Source organism: Oryctolagus cuniculus, chromosome 9 (genome assembly GCF_051225735.1).
Source record: "Oryctolagus cuniculus isolate XC-2025 breed Fujian yellow rabbit chromosome 9, ASM5122573v1, whole genome shotgun sequence".
NCBI classification, from domain to species: Eukaryota; Metazoa; Chordata; class Mammalia; order Lagomorpha; family Leporidae; genus Oryctolagus; species Oryctolagus cuniculus.
In genome coordinates, this window is record NC_142875.1 from 132,773,152 (window position 1) to 132,789,667 (window position 16,516).

Here is a 16,516-nt window from a genome sequence, read left to right on the forward strand (position 1 = left end):
GACAAATTCATCAGGTTTAACAGCTAGCTTTGCCATTTACTATCTAAGTGGCCATGATGACTTTATTTCATCTGCCCCTGTGTTTTCTCATATATATGACAAGGCAAATAATAGCGCTTGGTGGTAAGGTTATTGGTAAGAGATATGAAAGATTCGGCCATGCCTCAGCTGTAACCAGTACTTGCTGGAAGATCATTTTTATTAAAGTGTAAACAAGTATGTCTCCCTGTCTACTCACTCATAATTCTGTGTCATGTGGATTTCCTGTTGTGAGTGCACACCTGTTGAACAACACACACAAATCCAGGAGCGTAGTCCTGGGACGTTGTTGGTGTTCAGGTGATCTCTGGAGGTCTTTTGCTGATGGTTGCGTTGGAGCTGCATAAAGTGAATTTACAGTTCAGAGTTTGCTCATTTCTGGCCTGTTGTGCAAAAACCCCCTGTCTCCTGTCCTGACTCTGCCCTCTGCCGCTGACCTGCTGTTTGATTCTGACAACAGCCTATGTAGACTTCACCTCCCTTTTGCAAAACATACAGGTTTGGCTTAACTGAGCTCCAAAATGTGTGTGTTCTCTAGGAAATGTTGAAATGTGGCTGTTATCTGCCCTTTCTCAAAAAAAAAAAAACACTATTGATAACACAGAAAAGGGCCGGCGCCGTGGCTCAATAGGCTAATCCTCCACCTTGCGGCGCCGGCACACCGGGTTCTAGTCCCGGTCGGGGCGCCGGATTCTGTCCCGGTTGCCCCTCTTCCAGGCCAGCTCTCTGCTATGGCCAGGGAGTGCAGTGGAGGATGGCCCAGGTGCTTGGGCCCTGCACCCCATGGGAGACCAGGAAAAGCACCTGGCTCCTGGCTCCTGCCATCGGATCAGCGCGGTGCGCCGGCTGCAGCGGCGGCCATTGGAGGGTGAACCAACGGCAAAAGGAAGACCTTTCTCTCTGTCTCTCTCTCTCACTATCCACTCTGCCTGTCAAAAAAAAAAAAAAAAAAAAAAAACACAGAAAATTAGGGAAACAGAACATGGATGTGATAAATTAGACTCCACAGAGACCGACACTGTGGCGTAGCCAGTGATGCCCCTGCCTGCAGTGCTGGTATCCGAGATGGGCTATAGCTCAAGTCCCGGTTGCTCCACTTCCCTTCCAGTCCCTGGCTGATACAACTGAGAAAGCACTGGAGGATACCCCAAGTTCTTTGGCCCTGCACCCACGTGGGAGACCTGGAAGAAGCTACTGGCTCCTGACTTTGGACAGGCCCACCTCCAGCCACTGTGACTATCTGTGGAATGAACCAGCACATGGAAGATCTCACTATCCCGGTCTCTCCCTAATCTCACTCTCTGTAACTCTGCCTTTAAAATAGATAGATAGATAGACAGACAGACAGACAGACAGGTTGATCAATCTTTAAAAAATTAGACTCTGTAGCAAATGGCAGTTCTGTGCAATCCTGGCCCTTGACCAGGGGAGAAAGCAGCAGGAACAAAGTACTGCCATTCTCCGTGGGCGCCTCCAGCCGGCTCTGCAGAATCCGCTACACAGAAGCAGGACGCTAACAAGGATTTTCAGGCTGTTATTTATCCCTAAGAGATTTTATGGCGCCGTCTCCATTGACCACCTAGTGAGGGCTGGAGAATAGACTAGTGAGGCAGGTGCACACAGAAGTGGACGGTGAGCGCTCAATGCCAGCCTCTCCCTGAAGTACTAAAGGTCAAAGAGGGCAGCCACTGACTGTGTGCTTGGATAGGAAAAGGAAAGACAGAAAAGTCTGCATTGAAGGCGGTGCCGTTGATGTTGTGAAGGAGAAATCCAGTCGCTCGGTGATGCCTGTCAGTGTTGGGTGTCATCAGGAAACGAACTCAACAGCTCTGCGGTGGGCTAGGACGGAGGAGCTCCACAAGCCGCATCTCGGAGGCCGCAGCACAGGGGCAGGAGGTGCTGCAAACAAATGTGAAGGCAGAAGTGAACCCGTGAAAGAGAAAGAGAAGCACGCTTCCAGCGACTGCCGCTGTCTGCCCTGCCGCTTTTACCTGCTGCTTCCTTTTCCTCTCTCCAGTTCTGGAATGAACTAGCATTAGCAGAACTGATGTCAAGACTTTGCCGGGGTTAACCAAATATATTCCAGTTCCTTTCTCTTTTCCTACTCTATCTTTAATAATTAAAAGAAAGGAAGAAACAAGAGACTAAAATAACGTGGCGTAGCAGCAGCTTGAATTCCGCAGGCTCAGTCTGTGATAACTTTGCTTTGGGGTGCAGACTGTTCTAGGAGGCCAAGCGCTCTGACCCAGGACGCCCATGGAAACTGGCCAGCGATGTTAGCCAAGTGATGACGACATCGTCAGGTGTAATAACCCACCTGATTACGTGTTTGCTGGCGTCAGTTCTGTCCGTTAGGATTTGCTGAGACTATGCAATAGCGAAAGCCCAAGAAGGAACAGAAAAGGAGCTCCAGTCTCTGAGTCGCGTGTGGCTTTGCCTTAACCAGACGGGCGGGCAGTTTTCAGTGCCCGCCTTTGGGCTGGGGAGAAGGTAGCTGTGCTGTTTCCTTTGGTGCCACTGTACTTTGCTCTCCTTTCTGAAGAAAAATCTAAGCAAGCAGGATGTGCCGGCACCGTTTGGAAACCTTCCTGTGCGAGTTGGCACTGGCCTGGGCCCGGGTTGAACTGAGACGTCCTCCGTGGTCTCCAGGCCACCACGCTCTTACCTCTGCTTTGGCCACTTCTGATTCTTCTCCAGTGTGCCCCCTCGTTCTCCCCACCCCGGCATCAGGTTTTCCAGAAACCCCATGTAACTCTGAGAGGTCCCCACTTTTTTAGGTGACGAGTGGTACATGAAGAACCTCTGACAACAATGTGCAACTGTGAATAATGACTGCAACCCAGCAGCTGAGCTGCGCGGGGAGCAGGAGCAGCAATTTGGCTGATACTGCTGTTCCCACCTAAAAGCTCCCTGGACCGTGCCTAGCGCTGCCTTCTTTAAAGATGGGAATTTGACCCTAACAGTGATCCAGCATAGTCACTCTGGATATTCCCGTGTTACGGATGAGACATGCCAGCCTGGTAAAGTTAGGAAACCTGCCCAAGATAACTCGGGGCACAGAATTGAGAGCAAAGTGTGTTTCAATCTGTGCTTCGGAATGGTTGGATTTTTTTCTGTTATTTTCTGGGAGACGTGTGTAGGCAATTGCAGTTGGAAAGATCTACTCCATGTCAGTTTGCTGGATGCCCTGCCAGGGTCTGAGGCTGTCTCCCTGCTCTGTCTGTCTGTCCTCTCAGCCCAGGCCTTTGGGTGTTGCAGTCTTTTAAGGCAAGTGGGAGAAAGCAGGTGGCATGGTGATGACCATTAGCCCTGCCCGAAGAGTAAGTGTGATAAGTTCATTTATGTACTCTGAATATTTATTAGGAACCCAATACAGCCCCGATGTATGTCAGAGAAAAGAATTGACAGATATAATCATAGCATTTTCTGAACAGTGAGCGTGTTACAATAAACGTACTAATATCACGTGGTTTTCATCTGACCTGTGTGAAATACGATTGCTTCGAAGCCTCAAGAACCTCAGAGGCGCGTAGTTGGGAAATGATGTCACTCTCGTGATTAAACACTAACCTAGGGTAGCTTTGTCTTCAGTGCTGCTTGACGTTTTCCGAGTGCCACACCTTATGCTTATAGAAGGTGCCTAAATGCATGGACTCTCTCCCTGTGCAAATCGCTCCGTTGATTTTCCTCGCTCATTTTTAGTACCGTGAAGGAGCCCTCCGCGTCTCACGTGGGGTCATGCTCTGTGTGGAACGCTGAGCTTCTAGGTTCGGACCGAGATGTGCACTGTACTTCAGCGTGGTTTGTGAAAATGCAGTGTGTTCCCTGTGAGTGTCAGATGTGCTGCCTTGTATTTGTGTGGCTGTTTCAGTTATTTAGCATCAAGAAGTCCATTGTTGCAGATGACATTCGTGATGTGTTTCCAGGTAATAAAACATAGTGCCATCAGTAGGGTCTGTCTTGTGATGTTTCAGTATTCCTGCTCGTGGGTGTCCGCTGGTATGCACATCCTTGTTCCTGCGTGGACCAGCCCTGGGGAGACTGGTGACGGTTCTGGTGTCATCTGGGCTTCCACAAGGCCCAAGGCCCGTGTGGAGGAAAAGCCCCCCTCGGGTGACTGCAGACATGCAGGTTCATCGTGGGACGGCTCACCCACGTCGATCGTGTGTTCAGACCCCGAGTTCCCCTGCTGATGGTCGCCTCTGGTGCAAGGAAAACAAGTCAGGGTGTTTTCTGAAACGCCCCTTCTAGGACGCTGCGGTCACGGAGAGCCCTTGTGAGCAGTCGAAGTCAGCTCGCAGTGAGAAAACCCCGCTTCTCATTTTTCCAGAGAAGAAGTCGTGATGGCACCTGCAGCACCCTCGTGTGCTTGTGTCGCAGCCTCGGCTGCTCCCTGTGCATCCGCTTGCAGACACACTTTGCTGTTCCGTCTCAGTTTTCAAGGCAGAGAGTTCTTAAAGGTTCCAAAGGTTGTGTCTCATTCGTCTTCCAAGCTCTGGCCCTCGCCACAGTGCTGTCATGCCAGGGGATGAATGAATGACCCCGGTGCTGACGAGGGAAGCGTATGTCCCACACCTCGTCTTACACATCACAGCAGCACTGCGCGTGTCCTGAGACGTCAGTCCATAATTTGGTGTTCGCAGAGCATTGCTGAAATATCTGAGTTGATGATTGTGTCTACTTATACAATCAAAACATTTCTTTTACTGTTGTTTACGGTTACTGTTACAACTAACATGAAATTGATTATACAAAATGATACTTGAAGTCATTCCCAGAGATTTCTGCTCCAAATAAAAAAACAATCACCTACAACATTTAAGATTATATAAAAGGGGCCGGCACCGCAGCTCACTAGGCTAATCCTCCGCCTTGTGGTGCTGGCACACCGGGTTCTAGTCCCGGTCAGGGCACCGGATTCTGTCCCGGTTGCCCCTCTTCCAGGCCAGCTCTCTGCTGTGGCCAGGGAGTGCAGTGGAGGATGGCCCAAGTGCTTGGGCCCCGCACCCCATGGGAGACCAGGAGAAGCACCTGGCTCCTGCCTTCAGATCAGCGCAGTGTGCCAGCCGTGGCGGCCATTGGAGGGTGAACCAATGGCTAAAGGAAGACCTTTCTCTCTGTCTCTCTCTCTCACTATCCACTCTGTCAAAAAATAAAAAATTAAAATTAAAAAAAAAGATTATATAACAGAATTTGTTCTGTTTGGGGGAGGGGCACAGAAGACCCTCCTGTGCGTCCTGAATTGAGCCACCACCACTGGTCCCCGTGCTGAGTGGGCACAGACGGAGCCTCACTGTGTGAGTCTGTCAGGTCCCGTAGGTGCCACTGGCTTTTTGTGCATCCTGAATAAGGGCGCCATTTCTCTCCTTCCCTGAGAGACGCGTGGAATCATCCTGTGAAATCCACCTGGGTCTGTATTTACAAGAAGCACAGCCGCGCTGGTCCTGCCGTGCACCTGTCCTCTGGGTTGACTGTAAGGGGGTCTGCTTTGTGGTGGGTCGTGCACTTCATTCCCTAGCTGGCATCCATTGATTCATCACCCCTGTTTTCCCCCAGGCCCCCCAGGTCCCCCAGGTGGCCTGAGAATAGAAGACGTGCGAGCCACGTCTGTGGCACTCACCTGGAGCCGCGGTTCTGACAACCACAGCCCCATCTCCAAGTACACCATCCAGACCAAGACCCAGCTCTCCGACGGCTGGAAAGATGCGAAGACAGGTGGGTGTCGTCTGTTCGTGTGTGTGTGTTCTCCAGGAACTCTTCTGTCGAACATGAAAACCTGTGGGTTGTTAGAAGTGCATTATTGGCCGGCGCCACAGCTCACTAGGCTAATCCTCTACCTTGCGGCGCCGGCACAGCAGGTTCTAGTCCCGGTCGCGGCGCCGGATTCTGTCCCGGTTGCCCCTCTTCCAGGCCAGCTCTCTGCTGTGGCCCAGGAAGGCAGTGGAGGATGGCCCAGGTGCTTGGGCCCTGCACCCCATGGGAGACCAGGAGAAGCACCTGGCTCCTGCGATCGGATCAGCGCAGTGCGCCGGCCGCAGCACACCGGCCGCGGCGGCCATTGGAGGGTGAACCAATGGCAAAGGAAGACCTTTCTCTCTGTCTCTCTCTCACTGTCCACTCTGCCTGTCAAAAAATAAACAAAAAAAAGGAAGTGCATTATCTACCTTGAAATGCATTCTGCCTTTTTTTTTCAACTTTTATTTAATAAATATAGATTTCCAAAGTACAACTTTTGGATTATAGCAGCTTTCCCCCCCATGACCTCCCTCCCACTTACAACCATCCCATCTTCTGCTCCCTCTCCCATCACATTCTTCATCAAGATTCATATTCAGTTATCTTTATACACAGGAGATCAACTTGGTATATACTAAGTAAAAATTTGACACAGACACACAAAGTATAAAGTACTGTTTGAGTACTAGTTATGCCATTAATTCACATAGTACAACACATTAAGGACAGAGATCCTACATGGGGAGCAGGTGCAGAGTGACTCCTGTTGTTGACTTAACAATGGACACTCTTATTTATGGCGTCAGCAGCAGTGGGCAGCTTGTGTGCCTGTGGCCAGTCTAGGAGTTCCATTTGCAGAGATGACACGGGCTGCGTAGCGAGGTCAGAGCTGGGGAAGTGGCTGAGAGAGGGGAAGCCTGCCTTGAGCTTCTGTCCTTGTGACGTGTCCTGGGTCGGAATTCCTTGGCAGACCTGGAGCAGTGACAGCAGGCCAGGTAGAAGCCACATTTCATTCTGGGAACTTCTTTCAGTGGTGAAAGCCGTTGGCTATTTTTGCTCTGATTCTGACTGCTTACATTAATGGCATTTGTGAGGGGTGGTATAACCGTCTACCGAAAGCTGTGTTTGACATTCGCATGCCATGTCATTGGCATGGATGCTCCTACGAATTAGCAAGGATGACTTTGTTGTAAGACAAGCAGTTTCCAGGCTCTCAGCAGTCCTGGTAGGAAGACTCTGCTTCATTGTAGACCCCACACCCCTCCCCTCATTGTGCAGGAGGCACGTTGTGAGCCTGTCTGCTTGACGTCTGCCTCCTGTTGCCCTTTGAGAGAACCGTTTGCCTCTGGCTCACAGACTTCCTCCTGAGGTCCGCCTTGTCAAGGTCGTGAGCCCCCAGTGTTTGCTGCTGCTTTTTCTTCAGCTCCATCATTAAAATCAGAGGCCCAGCTCCTCAGCTGGAATCCAGTTCCTGCCCCAAATAACTGGTGTTGCCTTTCCCTGCCGTATAGCTGACCACTCCTTCAAATGCTCCAGGAGGGCAGGCACAACTCTCTCCTCCTGCAACCTCTTACTGGTCTTCCGTGTGTGGGGGGTGTTTCTTGGTGGGACCCTCCCATGTGCTTGAAGTCAGTCTCCCACGTGGTTCTCTGTGTGGTGACCCGGAAGGACCACCCACACCCGCCGACCGCCCACCTGCTGGAAGAGTCCCATGTTGTGTTTGACCACCAGGCAGACACCACGCCCTTGCCGAGACAGGCCCTTGGGAACACCTCCCACATTGCTGTTCCATACACTCAGCTCATGAGTGATGCTGAGTCTTGTGGGCGATGGGGTCTTGATGAGTGCTGGGGTCTTGTGGCACTGGAAGCAGCGCTGAGGGTCAGGCTGTCCGCTGGGGCCTTCTACCGCACTTCCTTACGCGGCCTCCTAAGTCACAAACTTAGAGATAATTCCACCAGTGTGGGGAGCAATCCGGACTGGACTAAGTTACTCGAATTAGGACTTATTCTATGCATCTGCTCTCCCACAATATGGCGCTGGGAGAGAAGTAAACAGCTTCCGCACAGCTGCCTCCAGTTCAACCAATTAACTGTAGGACTTGCTCCTGATTGGAGAGCAGCGTACTCAGCCGAGTTGGGATTGGCGGAGGAGGACTATAAAGGAGGAGAGAGACGGCATGCACCAGGAACATCTATGGGGAACATCTAAGGGAACCCGTGCAGCCCCCAGAGAGCCGGCCGGCGGTGTGCCGCTCCCCTGCGGAAGTGGGGAATGCGGCCAGGGGGAACTGCCCTTCCACGGAGGTGGAAGGGATAGTAGCCAACCCGGGAAGAACCAGCAGCAAACCCGGGGAGGGCCGAGCAGACGAAAGAACAGCGCAGGGTCCTGTGTTGCTCCTCCACGAAGAGGGGGAGCGACATAATGGTGCCGTGACTCGGATAGGAAACCTAGCTCGGATAGGAAACCTAGGACGGATAGAAAACTTAGGAGGGAAGAAACGTGACTCGGATAGGAAACTTAGGACGGATAGCAAACTTAGGAGGGAAGAAACGGGAAGAACTGGGAAAATATCGGAGAGAGAAACTAGCAAAGAGCCTAGGGAAATTACCGGAGAAAGAGACTAGTAAACAGCCTAGGGAAAAGCCGGACGAAAAAGGGTGCCGGAAGAAGCTATTGAAAGCCTAGGCATAGACTCGGATACGGACTACGGGGGGAAGCTGGGAGAAATCTTTAAGGTCGAAAGCGAAAGTGAAAGCTAGAACAAACAGACTCGGACGCGGACTGTGGGGAGAGGCCAGGAGAAATGAGGGAGGAATATCGTTGGAGGAAAGCTTGGGGAAACATACCGGGTAGAGAAAAATGTTAGGGAAATTGAAGCCGCGGGGGGCAGGCCAAGGCGGAAACGAAAGCCACTTTGGGATTCTCAAGTTAGCCCGGGAATAGGGGGCGAAAAGTTAAAACCAGAAGCTGAGACGCAAGCCAGATTGGGATCCGTCTGATTAGCCCGGGGAGCAAAGGACGGGAAGCCAAACCGTGGGGCGGAGACGTACGCTGGGTTGAATTCGCCAGGCTAGCCCGGGGAACTTAGATTGAATCCTAGTGGCGGACACGTGAGCTACGCTGTGTTACTCGCGGAAGCCGCCGCGTGCAGAGAGAGCACGGGGCGTGAATAGATAGGGAACGGGGCTGGCGTAGGCCGTGGTTCAGACGCGAAAGGGTTAAGCGTGGAGCCCGCGGACCGCGCAAAGCCGGGAAGCTGCGCAGATGAGGCGCGGGCTGAAGCGGCTCAGAGCCGGCGAGGCGCGGAGAAGCAGCCTCGGGGCGGAGCCCGCTGGCGGGGCGAGGCGCCGGGAAGCTGCGCGGAGCCGTGAAGCTGCCGGCAGGGCGAGGTGCCGGGAAGCTGCGGGGATAAGAGAAACAGAAGTTTTAGAAGTAAAGTGAGAGAAATAGGAATGCTGGAAGATAGAAGTAAAATGGGAGAAATAGAAATGCCCGGAGATAGAGAAATAGAGAAATAAAAAGGCCTCCCTACAACACTGCAATGTGAGAGCTTGGATTCGGTCTGCCTAATCAAGTGAGGCGATGAGCACCTGCGGGCAGCTAGCAGCTTATGCGCCGCAGGTCACCGAAGACAGGCACGAATTAACATCAGTAAGGCTTCCCCACAATACAACAATATTAAGCTTGGATTCGGTCTGCCTGATTTAAGGCGGTAAGCGCCAGCAAAGCTCGACCAGAGTATGAGCTGCAGGTCACCGAAGATAGGCACGAACCAACACTAATAAGTCTCCCCCACAATAAGGCAATGAGAAGGCTTGGATTCGGTTTGCCTGATAGGTTTTGTAAGCCCCTGTGGGCAGAGCAGAGCATGCGCTGCAGGGCACCGAACACAGGCATGCATCAGCGCCTAAAAACCTCCTCACAATGGCGAAGAGAGGACCCGGATTCGGTTTTCCTGATTGATAGGACTTGTAAGAGCCTGTGGCAACTCTAGCAAGTAGAGCAGAGTGTGTTCCGCGGGACACCGAAGACAGGCGCGTATCAACGCTAAAAAATAAAAAGAAAGGGGGATCTGTGGGGAGCAATCCGGACTGGACTAAGTTACTCGAATTAGGACTTATTCTATGCATCTGCTCTCCCACAATATGGCGCTGGGAGAGAAGTAAACAGCTTCCGCACAGCTGCCTCCAGTTCAACCAATTAACTGTAGGACTTGCTCCTGATTGGAGAGCAGCGTACTCAGCCGAGTTGGGATTGGCGGAGGAGGACTATAAAGGAGGAGAGAGACGGCATGCACCAGGAACATCTATGGGGAACATCTAAGGGAACCCGTGCAGCCCCCAGAGAGCCGGCCGGCGGTGTGCCGCTCCCCTGCGGAAGTGGGGAATGCGGCCAGGGGGAACTGCCCTTCCACGGAGGTGGAAGGGATAGTAGCCAACCCGGGAAGAACCAGCAGCAAACCCGGGGAGGGCCGAGCAGACGAAAGAACAGCGCAGGGTCCTGTGTTGCTCCTCCACGAAGAGGGGGAGCGACACACCAGCTTCTGTGTTGGTTTTCTAGGACTTCCATAGCCAACGACCATCAGCACAGTGGCTACAAACAGCAGACTGTCCTCGCCTGTGGTGCTGGAGGGCGGAACGCTAGGACAGAGTGCTCGCTGATCTGCGTCCTCTGCTGAGCTCCATTCATGCCGTGTCTCTTCCAGTGGCTCGTGGTCCCCACTGCACCCTGGCTGCTGGGTGCAGCCTGCATGGTCCCGTAGCCTCCCCATGTTAGGAGTGTCTTCCCTGTACATCTTATAAGGGGGATTGCCATTGGGTTTGGACCCACTCAGATGATCCAGGATGATCTTAGCCAAAGATCTTTAACTTAATGATAGCCTTAAACCTAACTTATAGGTCAGCCAAGACCTTTCTCCAAGTGAGGTGGCAGTCACAGGGTGTCAGACACCATTTAACGCTCTGCAGACTCTTCTCTGTAGGGGGTTGAGGTGATTGTAAAGCATCCACGGAGAAGAGGGACCCTCTTCAGGGGGCTTCTCGGAGTCCTAACAGCCAGTGCTGTTTCTCCTTTGGTCCAAGTGGAGCCCTTCACCAACCAGAACGCCTCTTTCCCTGTCCCAGTTACCTCCCAGCCAGCCCCCATGTGCAGGAGCTGGAGGGTTCTGGATGAATGTGAAGTGGGTGGGAGAGCAGGAAATCAAGAGGTAGAAGCAAAGCAGAGGAGATGGTGGTGCCGCATTTCCCATCAGAAGTCAACAAACAGTAACGGAGAGAACGGATGGCCGAATCAGTGTCCAGCAGAGTTAACATCACGGCAGGTGCAGCACGGGATGGGCTCAGCCACAAGAAAATGTGTGCAAAATTAGAACCTGGAACCTAGAATGATTTGTGTTTGTTATGGTAATGGATGAGTAGCTTAGGAAGACATAACCTTCATGGTCTACACTGCCAGACTCGAATTCCCTAAATAATGAGGTGATGAGTCATAGGCCTAAAGAAACATTCTCCAGATAAGTGGTGTGCAGGTATTTAATGCAAGTGTATGTGTAGGTTATTATTTATCACATGGAAATATTTAAAGAGAGCTTACAATACAGACTTTGCTTGATTATATATTTTATCATATCTTGATGAAATAAATAAGCTAGAGTCATATCCTACTGATAATTTATAACCTCATGTTAGTATCCACTAGCATGAATTCTGAGGAGTACTGAATTATTTTAATGTTTGTTATCGCTGCTCTGAGGGAAGAGAGTATAAATCTACTCCACCAACTAGAAATAGGTGTGAGCATCGTCCTTTACCATCTCGGTAGTACCTCGTTTTCTGGTCCTGGGCTGCAGCAGTCACCGTCCCTAACAATTTTGCCCCGCTTGCACCCTTGCCTCCAGAAGTCTCTCTAGAGTCTTCCTAGAGTTCTCGCTACTCAAGGTGTAGCCCATGGAGTAGCAGCAAAGGCATGGCCAGGAGCCTGTTAGAAGTGCAGGATTCCCCAACCCGAGACCTACCAGACGGGTGATGCAAACGGGCGTCCTCTGTTGAGCGTGTTCAGCAGTGGCCTCCCTGCCTGAACTCAACGTCCTGTCACTCCTTGTCGTTAGTTTTCTTCAACTGCCTATAATACCCGCCGTTCTCTCCGAAACAGTGAAACGAAAATGGGGAGTTGGCGAAGTTATTCATGGCAGACATTTGAGCAGCAGTTAAGATACCCACTGGGACACCTGCCACATCAGAGTACCCGGGTTTCAGTCCAGATCTGCTCCCAATCCTAGCTTCCTGCTGCAGAGGTTCCTCTTGAGAGGTGGCAGTGATGGCTCAGTGGGAGACCCTGATTGAGTTCCTGGCTCTTTGCTTCGCCCTGGCTCTGCCTCGCGTGTCGTAGGCATTTGGGGAGTGAACCAGTGGGTAGAAGATCTCCTTTCTCTCTCTCTCTCTGCCTCTGTCATTCAAATAAATAAAATAGATAAAATGTAAAGAGTAAGTTCATCAACTCATATTTTTGTGTAATTTTTTTTCCTAGATCCCCCAATCATTGAAGGAAACATGGAAGCAGCGAAAGCAGTGGATTTAATCCCTTGGATGGAGTACGAGTTTCGAGTGGTGGCAACCAACACCTTAGGCCTGGGAGAGCCCAGTATACCGTCAAACAAAATCAAAACAGATGGTGCTGGTATGTACGGGAAACACTTTGTTTTCACAGGCTGGTGAACGCTGGGGCATTTTAAGCTGGGGATGGGGAAATTATTGTAGGACGTAGACGTAAGCAGTTCTTCTAAAAGACATGCATGTGCGTATCATAAATGTATCTATTCTGTGTCCTGGAGACAGCAATCAAACATGGAAATACAAAGAGTAAGAATTTTGTTGTTGTTGGTTTTTTTTGTTTGTTTGTTTTTGTTTGTTTTTTTTTTCTTTCTTTTTTTTTTTTTTTTTTTTTGACAGGCAGAGTGGACAGTGAGAGAGAGAGAGACAGAGAGAAAGGTCTTCCTTTTGCCGTTGGTTCACCCTCCAGTGGCCACCACGGCTGGCGCGCTGTGGCCTAGTGTGCTGGCGCCGCAGTTGGAGGATTAGCCTATTGAGCTGCGGCGCCAGCCTGTTTGTTGTTAATGTAGGGGAAGGAGTGGGTGGAAGCCACGGGAGATCATCTCAATGCAGTCGTTGCTCAGAGTGTAAAGCCAGTGGGGAGTCTGAGTCTCACTGGCAGACTGCACTCAGCAGGTCCCCGGCAGGAGAAGGCTCAGGACTGTGTGCCTGTGAGACGTGTGTCAGTGAGCAGCTGCAGGGCTGATGGGCGTGGGCAGAGACGGGGCTGGCCAGGGAGCAGAGAGCCTGCGACCGGGCTCTCTTAGCGCCGTACCTCTGGGGAGTCCTGGCATCTCGGAGACATCACTGGGATGTTTCCCTCGTAGCTGTCACTCTAACGGTGCCCTCTGTCATGGCCCAGCTGCGGCTGCCCCAGCAGCTCAGACTTGGAAGACCAACTGCTTTCAAATAGGCTTTAGTGCAAGGTCACAGCACTCTTGGCCCGTTTCCTCCACACAGCTCTGATTCTCATGAGAGCCCTTCTTGGATTATTCCCTATCAAAAACAAATGTTCTGGCCAGTGCCGCGGCTCACTAGGCTAATCCTCCACCTGTGGCCCCAGCACCCCAGGTTCTGGTCCCGGTTGGGGCACCAGATTCTGTCCCGGTTGCTTCTCTTTCAGTCCAGCTCTCTGCTGTGGCCCCGGAGTGCAGTGGAGGATGGTCCAAATGCTTGGGCCCTGCACCCGCATGGGAGACCAGGAGAAGCACCTGGCTCCTGCCTTCGGATCAGCACAGCACCGGCTGTAGTGGCCATTTGGAGGGGTGAACCAACGGCAAAGGAAGACTTTTCTCTCTGTCTCTCTCTCACTATCTAACTCTGCCTGTCAAAAAAAAAAAAAAAAAAAGTGTTCTTGTAGGAGCTCTGAGTTTATTTTGACTATGACTGGCCAAAGTCGGTGCCTCATCTCGGGGAGGAGGTTTTAAAGCAGTGGCAGTGTGCCAGGAATGCGGCTGTGGCCTCTGCCTGTACCTCGCCCCTTTTTTCTGACTGCCTTATTTCCTTGGCCTGGCTTCTCCATCCAGTTGTGAGTTGCAGTTCCTCTAGGCTTTTAAAGCCGGGTAATTCATACAACTTCCATCAGTAAGCTGTCTCAAAGTTTCACGGATTTATCAGCTAAAAACGATGGCTGTGAACTCAAGGGAGAAAACCGCACTAGCCCACATGGTCTGTGCCGAGTATTGTCACCTTCATTTCCTTTAATCCTCATAGGGTGTTGATGTCGGCAGCACCGCCCTCGTGCTCGCTAAGGCGCCGTAGACACAGAGACACTCAGCTGTTTGTGTCCGTTAGTGTAGGATGCAGAATTCACATGCAGGCTCTTCTCACACCTTGAGCTTTGCCTCGTAAAGGCAGCGTTGCAGACATCCATGCAGGTTAGATCTCATCCTCGGCCATGACAGTGATATGACTTGACCTTGGGGCTGGCACCGTGGCTCACTTGGTTTGTCTTCTGCCTGCGGCACCGGCATCCCACATGGGCACCGGGTTCTAGTCCCAGTGGCTCCTCTTCCAGTCCCGGTGGCTCCTCTTCCAGTCCAGCTCTCTGCTGTGGCCTGGGAGTGCAGTAGAGGATGGCCCAAGTCCTTGGGCCTCTGCACCTGCATGGGAGACCAGAAGGAAGCACCTGGCTCTGTGTGGGGAGCAACTCGGACTAGACTAAGTTACTGAAATTAAGACTTATTCTATGCATCTGCTCTCCCACAATATGGCGCTGAGAAGGGAGTAAACAGCTTCTGCACAGCTGCCTCTTGCCAATTTGATTGACTGAGCTGCAGGAGCTGATCTTGCTCCTGATTGGAGGAGAGCAGTGTACTCGGCGTGTGGGTAGCAGAGTTAGGATTGGTGGAAGAGGACTATAAAGGAGGAGAGAGACAACATGCACCAGGAACATCTATCTGAAGGAACATCTGAGCAGCCCCCGAGAGAGCCGGCCGGTGGTGTGCCGCTCCCCCGCGGAAGTGGGGAAAGTGGCAGGGGGAACTGCCCTTCCACGAGGTGGAAGGGATGGTAGCCAACCCGGGAAGAACCAGCAGCAAACCTGGGGAGGGCCGAGCAGACAAAAGAACAGCGCAGGGTCCTGTGTCGTTCCTCCACGAAGACGGGGAGCGACAGCTCTGGGCTTCAGATTGGCATAGCTCAGGCCATAGCGGCCATTTAGGGGGTGAACCAACAGAAGGAAGACCTTTCTCTCTGTCTTTCTCTCTCACTGTCTAACTCTGTCACATAAAAAAAAAATTAAAAAAAAAGAAAGTGATGTGACCTAAATATGTATTGTTTTCTGTTTCGGTTTTCCACCCACAACTTGAACACATGTGTCTCTTGTCCTCCTCTTCAGAGGACTTGCATTAGGACAGATTAGGACAAACCTGGAATTGTGGTGTTCTGAGCAGAGGGCTCACAGGGCACAGACACCACATGGCCACGATCCTGGTGTTGGTTGTTTGTTATTGCCCCTTGCAGCCACCCATGTTGGTGGTAGAGGCGTCAGTGGGATGGACTGAACATGTTGCCCTTTCCTGGAAAAAGAGAGGAGGGGGATGGAGGGGGGAGAGAGAGGGAGCATGAGCCCACTGGTGGTTTGGACCGCATAATTTCACACTGAGAGATCCTGCACTTGATTTGATTTAGCAAGCATTCATTTTCAAAATAAAATTACAGAAAATACCAGCTGATTAAATTGGTCTAAGAAAACTTCCGTGAAAGCATGTAGCACACTTGTCTCAAATGCAGACCTTGCTTAATACCCTCGAGCAGGGTTGATTTCCCGTGGTCTCGGGGCCAAGTTTTCTTCATCCGAACCCTGCTGTTTGCAGTCAAACCGCTCACGGGAGGAAGGATGCTTGCGTTGGCTTGGGCGGAGACTTCCCTCCGTCCCAGGAGTTCTCTTACGAACAGCGTCTTAGTCATTTACATCAGAGGGTGACTGCTGTGTGCTGCATAGACACATCATCCGGGCAGGATTACCATAACATCTGTCTCTGGGTTTTTTTAAAAGTCTCAAAGTTGACGAAATTACATTTATTTTTAAAAACCACAAGAAACAAAGCCGTGTCTCGTGAGAAAGCCCAGTTCTTTCACGTTCCCATCTCTGCATCGCTGCGTGTTTAGGGACGTGTGCGCATTACCGGTGGTTTGTGTTTCTCTGAGGGATGTTCAGCCTCAGTGCCTTAGCTTTACGTGCCAGGCAGGCCGGCACCTGGGGCCTGGTTAAGGTGTTGCTCAGTTACCCACGTCCTTACAGAGAGCCTGGTTCCCATCCTGGTTCCCGTCCTGGCTCTGTCCTCCTTCCACTTTGCTGCTCACGTGCACCCTGGAAGGCAGCAGAGATGGTTCAAGTCCTTGTGTCCCTCCACCCACATGTGAGGGCTGAACTGAGTCCAGGGCTTCTGGCTTCAGCCTGATCCACCTACGGCCATAGCAGACATTTGGGCAAGGAACTAGTGGATGGGAGATCTCTGTCCACCTGTCTCACTGTCCTTCTCCATTAAACTCTTCTCTCTACCTTTCAGTAAATTGAATAAATAAAAGTTAAATGCTGAGAAAAGGTTGTTCGGAGTGGTATCAAGTCTAGAATTGTGACAGGAATGCGACTCTGAACCACCTTCTTGGCACCACGTGCTTTAGGCATCACCTTTTGTATTATGTTT

The 16,516-nt window shown here is 51.5% G+C and overlaps 1 protein-coding gene across 4 annotated transcripts in view; it reads left to right on the forward strand.

Moving 5' to 3' along the window:
• Positions 1-16,516, forward strand: part of CNTN1 (contactin 1) — a 384,862-nt gene that overhangs the window by 308,989 nt on the left and 59,357 nt on the right. For all 4 annotated transcript variants that reach the window (XM_051850934.3, XM_051850935.3, XM_070049666.2 and 1 more), the window contains 2 exons: positions 5,596-5,754; positions 12,304-12,453. In XM_051850934.3, the coding sequence (XP_051706894.1) occupies positions 5,596-5,754; positions 12,304-12,453 (309 nt within the window). The remainder of the gene's footprint in view (positions 1-5,595; positions 5,755-12,303; positions 12,454-16,516) is intronic.